The sequence below is a fragment of the Taurulus bubalis genome (assembly GCF_910589615.1).
Source record: "Taurulus bubalis genome assembly, chromosome: 4".
In the NCBI taxonomy this organism is placed as follows: Eukaryota; Metazoa; Chordata; class Actinopteri; order Perciformes; family Cottidae; genus Taurulus; species Taurulus bubalis.
This window is the reverse complement of record NC_136592.1, coordinates 33,956,799-33,968,004: the sequence shown is the minus strand read 5'-3', so window position 1 is coordinate 33,968,004 and position 11,206 is coordinate 33,956,799. Positions and strand designations below refer to the sequence as shown.

At 43.3% G+C, this 11,206-nt stretch overlaps 1 protein-coding gene across 1 annotated transcript; it reads left to right on the top strand.

Moving 5' to 3' along the window:
* Positions 1-402: 402 nt before the first annotated feature.
* Positions 403-7,991, top strand: LOC306735092 (leucine-rich repeat and fibronectin type-III domain-containing protein 2-like; the record flags this gene model as incomplete). The annotated part of the gene is made up of 2 exons (XM_079216530.1): positions 403-1,778; positions 7,001-7,991. The coding sequence occupies 2 exons, from the start codon at positions 403-405 to the stop codon at positions 7,989-7,991; spliced, it is 2,367 nt and encodes a 788-aa protein (XP_079072656.1).
* Between the last annotated feature and the right edge of the window lie 3,215 nt (positions 7,992-11,206).

Here is an 11,206-nt window from a genome sequence, read left to right as displayed (position 1 = left end):
CCAGTAATATAGCTAAGCCAGGGGCTCATCTCGTCAGACTGATAGCCGAAAGGTTCCGAGGTTGATCTAAAAAGGTCATGGCTTTGAAATGTTTGGTCCTTTAAATATGCCTGTTGTGATTGGTACGATGATATTCCGGAAGCAAATCAACTTAATTAGCTTGATAGTGTTGTTCTGAGGCTATCGTGGCCACTAACTCGGATTGCTCTCATTTTGAAAGAGGCTTCAGGTTCATGACAGGGTGGACCAGATTAAATTGTGTATGGTACTAAAGATTGTTCCGGGGATGTACCCCAATATCTTATTTTAGAATTATTTATAGGTAACTAAACTCAGAGATCATTATCTCAAACTGATCCTTGTTTTCTTTTGTTTCTGCAGGTCCCCTTTGTATGAACTAACATGGACAAAGTGGTCATCAGTCTCCTGCTTCTGGGAACCGCAGTTACGATGGTCCATGCATGTCCCAAATACTGTGTCTGCCAGAACCTCTCGGAGTCTCTGGGGACTCTGTGCCCCTCCAAAGGCCTGCTCTTTGTGCCTCTGGACATCGACCGGAGAACTGTGGAGCTCCGGCTGGGCGGCAACTTCATCCTCAAGGTCACAACTCAGGACTTTGCCAACATGTCAGGTCTGGTTGATCTCACCTTGTCCCGCAACACCATTAGCGCCATCCAGCCTTTCTCTTTCCTCGACCTCGAGACCCTGAGATCCCTGCATCTCGACACTAACCGGTTGACTCAGCTGGGACCAGACGACCTCCGAGGGCTGGTCAACCTGCAGCACCTGATCATCAACAACAATCAGCTGAATAGGATCTCCGACACAGCCTTTGACGACTTGTTATCGACACTGGAGGATCTGGATTTGTCGTATAACAACTTGCGCAGTGTGCCTTGGGAAGCCATCCGCCAGATGGTCAACCTCCATCAAATGAGTCTGGATCATAACCTCATCGCCTTCATTTCCGAGGGGACTTTTACAGATCTGGATAAACTGGCCCGTTTGGACCTCACGTCCAACCGTCTCCAGAAGCTCCCTCCGGACCCGATCTTTGGGCGCTCCCAGAGCAATGTAGTGATGAGCACTCCTTATGCACCTCCGCTCTCTCTAAGCTTTGGTGGAAACCCATTGCACTGCAACTGTGAGGTGCTTTGGCTTCGAAGGCTGGAGCGTGAGGATGATATGGAAACCTGCGCTTCTCCTGCTAGTCTAAAGGGGCGCTACTTTTGGTTTGTCCGTGAGGAGGAGTTTGTTTGCGAGCCCCCTCTCATCACGCAACATACACACAAGCTACTCGTGTTGGAAGGCCAAACGGCTAGCCTACGCTGCAAAGCAGTCGGGGATCCGATGCCAACTGTGCATTGGGTTGCTCCTGATGACCGTTTGATCAGCAACTCCTCCAGAGCAACGGTATATGAAAATGGCACCTTGGATATCACAATCACCACGTCAAAGGATTACGGGACCTTTACTTGCATAGCTGCCAATGCTGCTGGGGAATCTACAGCCTCCATTGAGCTGTCAATCATTCAACTACCCCATCTAAGTAATGGTACAAACCGTACCACGCAGTCCAAGTCGGGGCTTTCAGACATAACAAGCTCTACCAAGATCAGTAAAGGGGAACCTAAACCTCTACCAGAGAAGGTGGTGTCTGTATCGGATGTGACTGCCGTCTCTGCTACGGTCAAGTGGACTGTTAGCAAATCAACTGCAAAGGTCAAAATGTATCAGCTTCAGTACAACTGCTCAGAGGATGAAGTCCTCATTTACAGGTAAGAATGATTAATGCAATTCGATTACATTCAAATATGAGCTGAGATCTTTCTGATCAAAGTGGTAAATCAAGCCCAAGGTAATATTTAACTTCAAAACACTGGCTGCTCAGCTTCTTTAGTCAATTGCTAATTGTTTGCTGGGAGTACTTGAGACAGTCAATTTCTCTGAAGTGTTGCTCGGAGATCAACACTCATTTTTCTTAAACCCTTCTTGAGATTTTCCTTTTTACCTTTTTAAATCGACAATAGCTTTCACCAAAAGAATGAACAACGAGTGCAATTTTTTTTCAAGAACTGAAAATGAAATCCTTGCCCTGAGCCATTAATTAGAAATCCAAAAAGAAAAAGGATTATAGACCTTCATTTTAATATATCCTTGCTAAGCTGCTCAAGTCTATAAAGTGTGAGCTTGGAGACTGCAGCTGGAGATCTTTGGGCTCTGTGAAATCAATTTCCTATGTCAAATGAGACAGTGAACGTAGTTGCATTCGACCAAGATAATTGAGCTGGAAATACATAAAAGAGCCTCGTCGTTTAGCATTCTATCAATCTGGGGCAGACATTAAAAAAGGCCGAAGGGCTGGCAAACAAATGGATGCATTTCTATGGGTCTTGCGAATCTATATGATTCACTTCTTTATATCTTACAGCTTGTAGACATATCTCTGTATTTGCCAATGACTATATCCCCAGCATGCTTAAAATGGTATTTACGGCATCAGAATAGCGTGGAAATTGATAAACCTGTTGTGGATAGCAGTTACAGAAATGTTGCGTCCGCTTCATGCTTCCTCCAACACTGACAATTGTCAGCGAATCCTTTTAACAACGCTTCATCCCAAAACTTATTCTGTGCTACTGTCCTATACAATTAACTGTATTATGCATTCCTGCAAGAGCGGTTGAATGAAAGATAATTGACAGAATAGGAGAAGTCTGGTTATTAGCTAGGAATATGAGATTAGAGCAGCACGCAATATTGAAGAACGATATTGCTTTGTTCAAACACTGTGAATGCAATCAATAATAAGGCATTCATCTGATTTCCTTGCTTGCACACGACTCGCTGTGTCATATTGTCATGCCAGAAAAAATGTCAGTACCTTTTTCTTTTCCCGGTTATGGAAACATCGGATGACTCATCTGAATTTCTTGCAAATGCCTCTTATAAATGTTGCATCTAATGTCTACAGAATTGCAAACCAAACACTGGTGCTCTGTAAACGCCCCCCCAATGATTTGCAGCAGCATAATTATTAGTGGTTATTTTAATGTGTTGTTGTTCGCCCAGACTCTTCCAAATAGCCCTCATTAAGTGATTTGATGCTTAATAATGTTTTGTACTTCATAATCAGTGCACACGGTATGTCATTTTGTAGTAAAACGAAGAAGTGCTCAATATAATAATGGCTGTGCAGTCCTTTTGCATGCCAGAAGACAAATTATGAGCTGGAAGGGAAAGATAACGTGCACAGAGAAGCCAAATACTGTTTTTGAATTAATATTACAATGAATTCATTGCTCACATATGCACACCTACTGAGCTCCTCTGGTTGGCTGACATTGTCCCAGGGCACTGCCCGCTCTAAGCAATGGCATGATTAAAAATCAATCAGTCACGTGGGGGAGGAGAAATACTGCATGAGTTCTCTCCAACATGTGAGCCAACGCAGCCTCGTCCTACTTCTGGAAGGCGGCAATTAAAGTAAACGGAGAGTGGACGTTGTGGTTGATTGTCATGGACAAGATCTTTATTTGACATGCTGGGTGTATTCTTTGACGTGCAGCACCTGCAAAATGGCGTGGATGTATATGATTGGTCAGTGGCCCAGCGTGACCATTAATATGCGCTGTGATTGGTCAGTGGGGCACAAACCTACTAGAAACTTCTAGCTGCTACCTAGAACCTAGAAGCTACCTTGAAGCTCAGGCTGAAGCCTGAGAAACGGACTTGCTGGTGGATTTACTGATGACGTCTTTCGCACAGTGGTTACGGGCATGTGGTGAGTGAAATGCTGGTTGTGTTACTTTTTTTTTTTACATCTGCAGTCGTATTTAATCATAAACAATAGCAGATAGCTATAACTTTGTGATTCTGTTTAGGCCAGCAGTGACGGCCCACCACTGCTATTAGTGTGTTACTGAAAAAGAGAAGATGACTGAGACATTCTTCAACATCCTTAATCTTCACTCTCAATAATCTCCACCGGCATTAGAAAACATCTAGGAGTAAACTTCAACAGCACATGCTGACCATTCACAATTCTTTGGATCCCCTTGTACCCCAACGTGAACTTGCTTTCTTTTGAGGAGGCATTAGTCAGCCGTAGCGTAACCCTGGAGGCTATGTGTGTAGCCGCAGAAGTATAGATCCTGGTTAAGGTTGGAGAAGTTTGGGGAAGGTGAGGCGATTTGTCTAGTTAGATAAAGCAGTGTTTTTCAACCTTTTTTGAGCCGCAGCACATTTTCTACAATAAAAAAATCCCAAAAAGTTACAAAATGTCACATTGTAGCATAATACAGCGTATATGGTAGGTTATTATTGTGCTACCTACTGGCATGGAAGAGTATTCAGTGTTTCAAGTAAACCAGATTGCTCTATCAGACAAAAAAAAGTAGTATCACTTTGTTAGAAAAACGAAAATAAAATTATGAAAAAAAAAAATAATATTTAGTTACTACTAAATAGCTTATTATGGAAAACGATAAGCTATTTTTTTGCAAAACAGAATGAGTGCAGATGTGTGAGCATCAGGTTGTATCAGTATTAGTGGCTGCAGTGAGCTGTTTTCCTCGACACATCTTTATAAACAGGGTTGTAGATTTGATTCGGCTCTCAATTCATGCTCCATGTTGAGAGACGCAACAGCAGAAAAGACAACCTCACGGAGATCTCATAAAGATCGGCTTTTGGCGAAATGACAAGAATCGGCAAGTCGCGCATGCGCAGCGTAACCTGTTAACGGCGGACGGTGAACATTTAAAATCAGCATTTCCTCTTGAGCCCCACCTGTAATACGCTCCAGTTTGATGAATACTGACTTAAAGGAAACATGGTGCTCATTTATTTTAATGGCAACCACAAAGTGAGCAGGCTTTGTCACTGCAGTGTGTTTTTCAGGCTTTTGGAAGAATATTTCCAGAGCCTTGATATGCGAAGTCAGAAACGTCATTGATGAGCTCCAGGCTGTTTGTCTTGACCTGCAAATACATGAACTGTTAGGCTTTAAAAGTGAGAGTTCATAGCTTAAAATAGTGATGGCTTAGAGCAGAAAATCTCATTTGGAAAAGCACGCAACATATTTTTCGCCGCTCTCTGTCCGCTGTGTCTCACCTGGTTGCAGCGCATCGGGGAGGAACTCCTCTGGACAGAGCAGAGAAGAGTTGTAGACGTGACCCAGAAATGACAAGCTGTCTGTAGATAAGATCAATAACATACGGCCGTTTAGTTTGTTTAATAGCAGAACAAGGTGCAGACCTGTTCTATAGGAAACTACTAGGCCAGCCACTATATTGCAGCTCAGACGCTCAACAATGGAAACATTATTTGCGGCAACTAAATAATATTCTTTTGGACCAATTAAGTGAAATTGGACATTTTCCCACGTCACACCTGATGATCTCTCACGGCACACTGGTGTGCCGCGGCACAGTGGTTGACAATCACTGAGATAAAGGACTCAGGCAGACCAGAGCACACGTATTCAACTAAACAACCCCTCTGCCACTGCACTCGTTTTGCTACGAGCGGATAGAGTGGGAATGTCAAGGGGGATGTATTTTGGTCCTTTCACTGACAAGTGGATGGAAACCTCCCCCTACTGGGTCTGTGAAAAAACAAAAAGAACAAAAGTCAGACTTGCTCCAGTAAGAACACCCCTCCACCACACTGACCTCACACCATCAACACATAGTTGCTTCTGTGGCAATGAACAAAAAACGTCATCATCGCATGTGTCTAATATGTATGCATTTCCTAGATCAATGGGCTATGTATACAGTTTATCTGCAAAACGGTTTAATGATAACAAGATGTGTTCAGTGGAGTCTGTTGCACTTAACAGCACAGTGATTTAATTCCCTAAAAGCACAACATTTAAAAATGCACCTGTGAATCGTTTCAAAGTGTAAGGGCAGTCTCCATCGGCAGATGAGTTTCCATCACCGCACACAACACGATGGTTCCTGCAGCTTTCCATTGATTGGCAATACGTCTTAGATAATTAACCCACTGCAGATTGACTTTTATTTCCCTTTAAAAGCAGTGAGGCTTAGTTAATCAGTCATTCAAACATCTGGAATAATAACAGAGTTGAAACTATTGAATGCTTGTTAAATGGCACTTACAAGAAAAGTACATTCAGTCATGACATTATTCAAAAAGTGTCCATTGAAGACTTATGTCATTGCTATTGCTTCATGCAGTCATCTTTCTGAATTACTCTGTGCATATAAATAGCTACTTAGCATGCTTCATTTTAGCAATGTATTTGATCTGCCTCAGCATTACAGACTAAGCCAATGTTGCTTTTAACACAAAAATTCTGAGGGCGCTTTCACAAGCCATAGTTGTTTTGGCTAATCCGAATCCGAGTGAAATTGATACTTTCGGTTTGTGCATTTAGTCTGGTTCGGTTTTACAGTGCACAAATGAAAGTGGACCAAATAAAACAAATGGAAAACGTATTTGCTGAGGGGGGTTTTCAAAGGATCGAATTAATCGTTTTTATCTCAAGAGCTGCCAATTTAAAGTGTAGTCTTTGAAATATGGCTGTTAAAGTTCACTATGTTCACTTTGATCAAAATCCCTGATTACATTATAATAGTCACTGTTTTTGTAGACTATTTAGCATATTCTCTCTTCAGCCTAGATGTCCTCCCTGTCGATATCCTGTATCCATCTCAACAAAGGGCCTGCACAGGCAGCCCGTGCGTTCCGTATACTTCCTGCAATTGGATTGAATTATATTCTCACTGCAATCAAACCGCACTAGGGTTTGCTTGAGACCTGTTAGTGAGAGTTGGTGTCAGACCAATTGTATTTGTCTGCAATAACTGTGTTCACAACCGCACGAACAAACCGCAACAGTGGTTGAACCGCACCAGAGTTTGATGTGTTTGACTAAATGTAGGCTTGTGAAAGCGCCCTAACTGAGAACGTCCATCTCAAGGTCTTTATTTCTAATGCTGTTTCTTTCTGTCTTTCTCTCTCTTGTCAGGATGATTCCCATGACTAACAGAGCCTTCGTAGTGACAAACCTTGTCCCAGGGATGCAGTACGACCTGTGCGTCTTGGCCATCTGGGAAGACACCGCCACCACCCTCACTGCCACCAACATTGTCGGCTGTGTCCAGTTCATCACTGGGGAGGACTACCCGCAGTGCCAGTCCCTCCACAGTGGCTTCCTGGGTGGCACCATGATCCTGGTCATCGGTGGCATCATTGTGGCCACACTGCTGGTGTTCATCATCATCCTCATGGTGCGGTATAAGGTGACCAATGGCATACAGACTAATAAATTACCCACTGTGAGCAACACGTACTCGCAAACCAACGGAGGGTTGAACAGGTTCAATGGTGCGCCGCCACAGGTCAAATCCACAGTGGTGGTCATGCGTGAGGAAATGGTAGAGTTCAAGTGTGGATCCCTCCAGAGCAGTCTGTCCTCGTCCTCCTCCTCCTCCAACTCATTAGACAGCCAAACAGGAAGGAGGGCTGGCGACCGCTACTGTATGCAGGGCAGCGAATGCAACACCCTGCCCAGCAGCAAGTTCAGGAGGTACAGGCACGGCGCCAAAGCACGGCCACACCTGGACCACCTTTTAGGGGCCTTCACCTCACTGGAGCTGCGAGCGGTAGGGAGGGACCACCATGGGGCGCCTGGCCCCCCTACCACTTCCAATGCTGTGATGACGGTGGCCGTGGTACCCCCGTCCGATAAAGAACCCCTGCTCGGAAGAGCCGAGTCCACCACCATGCTAGGACGTCTATTAGGGATGCCCCAGGAGGGTAAGCCCAAGAGGAGTCACTCGTTTGACATGGGTCATGTGGGGTCTGCGCAGTGTCGCAGCAGCTACCCTCGCAGGATCAGCAACATCTGGACTAAGCGCAGTCTGTCCGTTAACGGCATGCTTCTGCAGTATGACGACAGCGAGGATGAGAAGCCCACTTTTGAAAGCTCTGAGTGGGTGATGGAAAGCACTGTTTGAGTAGGTCGAACTGTGAGGTCCATGGCTCACAGATCTATACCAGGAGCTGAAGGAACACGAGTGGAGTGGCAGGGTGTTCCAGAAGGAATCTGCCTTTGGGTATTGCATGAAGTTCATCCATGTGAATCCTGTAATTATGTGAGAAAAAGACACTCAAATCGATAGATTCCTGGCCATGATCTCAAATTTCTGACAGTGTCTGACTGTATTTGAAATATTGTTCCCATCTCAGAACCGACACCGAACCTTGGATTGTGCAGAGGGAATCGTTTCCGTCTACAGACGTGTGAGATTGTCTCAGAAGGAAAGAGGGGTGAAAGAAAGATGAGAAATTCAAAGTGGATTTACTCCGTCTTTGTCAAGAGAACTCAATGAAGAGGATTTGCCTCAGCTGTGGTGAACTGGATGGGCATCACAAAATATCCTGGACCCTCAGCATGAAATGGGACTACGGCAACAGTAGAGAGAAAGACCAGTGGAGCCAATATAGAAAATTAAAGAAAAGTCATTTTTATTTTCATCTGGGTTTTTTCTACCATTCTGACTATTATTTGAGGTGATTCATCAGCAGCCACAGCAGTGAAGTTATAATATACACAAACCGAAGCCACCCCTTCACATAAAGCCATTTTACATCACTCAACTGTACTTTCAGTCAAATTCCAATAATTATTTTTCTCAAACACTACGGTCTTATAGACTAGATTTCAGTAACACTCAACCACAGTGCACCAGTCTTGTATTTCTACCTCCGGTTATGTATCACATGGGGTTATTTAAATATGAAAGCGAATGGAAATACAACCGAACCCAAATGCACAAGAGGATCACAAAACAGCTCAAAACTCAAAGTTCTTCACTTGTTTGCGAAAGCTTTAGCCTCCAGCCAATCAAATTGAGTATTGTTCCCAGCTCAGGTTCGATTCCTACTGACAGAAAAAAGGCTTTGATACGCTCCCATCGGACAATGCCGGTGACAGCGGTGCCCGTGGGCTCAAAGGCCATTGATGTAACCGAGTGTCTGCCTCAGGATGCGGTTTCAGATGCCATCAGCGTATATTACAGTCGCCAGACGGGAATAGCCTTTAAAATCCAACAAGCCAACTCAAACATTCGCTTATCCCCACAGCAGTATGATTCGCCTCTAATTATCTTTAGGTAACACAAACAAGAGAGTACGACAATTACTAATTTAGCCAGGTTAAACGGCAACATTAGACCAAATGGACTTGTATTTGCTCAGGAGAGGACGATACGTTGAGCGAATGGCAGAACGGTAACTCTTTAAGGGTCAAACAGCGGAAAACTCTCTGGAAATCTATTTCACCAGATTGCACGATACAGAACCTTTGTTGGTTTATGTATCATGTGAAGCGATTCATCAAAGGAACCATTCATCTTTCATTGACACTCATACGGAGCTGTACATTGCAGCAAGATACTTTGAAATAGTGGCTATTCTGGTTACAATCCACTCAGACATCCTGACATGTAGATGCCTTTCTCAATATCTTGTGGATCTTTGCTGCATTTTTAAAATGTGGGGTGGTTTCTCTTTTTTTATTTTCTCTAATTGTTTTCATCCCTAGGTGTACCGTTCTGTATATTGGCATTTTTTTGTACAATAACTGGGTGAGAATGTAAAGGGGGGGGATTGTGCAGTAGTACTTTTATTTTCATGTGGGGAAACAGATGGAAGGTGCTTTACTGTGTTGTACCAACTCATTGTTAGTTGGTTCACTGAGATGGGATTCTACATGATGCACATGGCTATTTTTAAAGGGTCAGTTCATCAAAATTACAAACAAATACATGTTTTACCTCCAGTGGTATCTAGCCATGTAGGGACTCTTGGTTTATTTACTCAAGCTATCCTTCTTTGAGATGTCTATTTCCACTGTGGGGTTGGGGTGTGCAATATGATCATTTTGCGACCACAGCTATCGATGTATTACCACTGGGTGTTTTAACCATTTGTGGGTAATTTAGCCAATTCATGAGCAGGACTGTGTTATAGCAATATTGGATTTCATGTGATTTAGTCTAGTGATATTCTATGTTTTCTCACTGCCAACAAATCCTCATGAAAAGACCAAAACCAACAGTGCAATTGATTCTTCTTACAAGTACGGTCTGATACGCTATTCCTCGGTGACGCGGATTCTGGATTATAAACTCTAACATGGACACAAGAGAGACCATTACCATGAGCACATGTCGTTTATGTTGGGTAGATCCTGCAGACGGCACTGTGCACTGCCTCGCACGGCAGCTGCATTCTCCAGCGAGAATTACGGGATCACACATAACACGAAAATCCATCTCGACAGGCTTCAAGTAATGCGTTTGCTTCTGGTAAACCGGAGCACGGTCAGGAGTTACTGCAGGGCGGATTTTATGTGTGTGACCACACGACTGTTCTAAAGAAGAAAGCCCTCCTCAAGAGGTTAGATGCTGCTTACGTTATATCAGAATTAAAGAGTATTTCTTATATGACAGAAGAGCAAAGAACACTGAAGCCTTTTCTCGTTGAAAAGATGTTTTCGCTCTAAATTTGATTGACAGATGGGTCATCCAACCACCTGCCATGCATTTTTTCCAAACAGATTCCAATGACGTTAGTTTTGTATTAACTTAAAATAGTCCTCAACGAATGTCCTATTTCACCTATTTGAGGCTAAATTTCTATTATTTTGTAAATAAATAATAAATTCATGATTTAAGTGGCCTTGTGGACGGTAGAGAGGTAAGAAACTTACACTTTGGTCTTTTGATGGAATTTGCCGGTTATAAGATTGTATATGGATTCATACATATTGCCCACTGCTTCCATAGAGGGATCCACGAAACATGCATAGTTTTGCATAATTTGAAATAACTTTAAGTAGAGCAGGAAAATCCACTGGGAATCAACAACCAAATATACACTTAACTCAACGAACTGAAGTATTTAACTCTAAGAACTTTGTCGTCTTTCCCCCTTGAAATTAGTGCCAAGTTTCCAAGAAAACCTGGGATTTTGTAGTATTAAAAAAATGGTGTTACTGAAACTTTGACCCTTGCAAAGAAAATTGCATCAACCTCTGGTGTATTGTCTGGAGGCAGAAATCTCAATGATATCACAGAAGCCTGGTTCAATAAAAGGTGCCATCAGAGATGCTATTTGTTGTCATTTGGGTGAACTGAGCCTTTAACCTGCCTTCTCTACCTGTGAC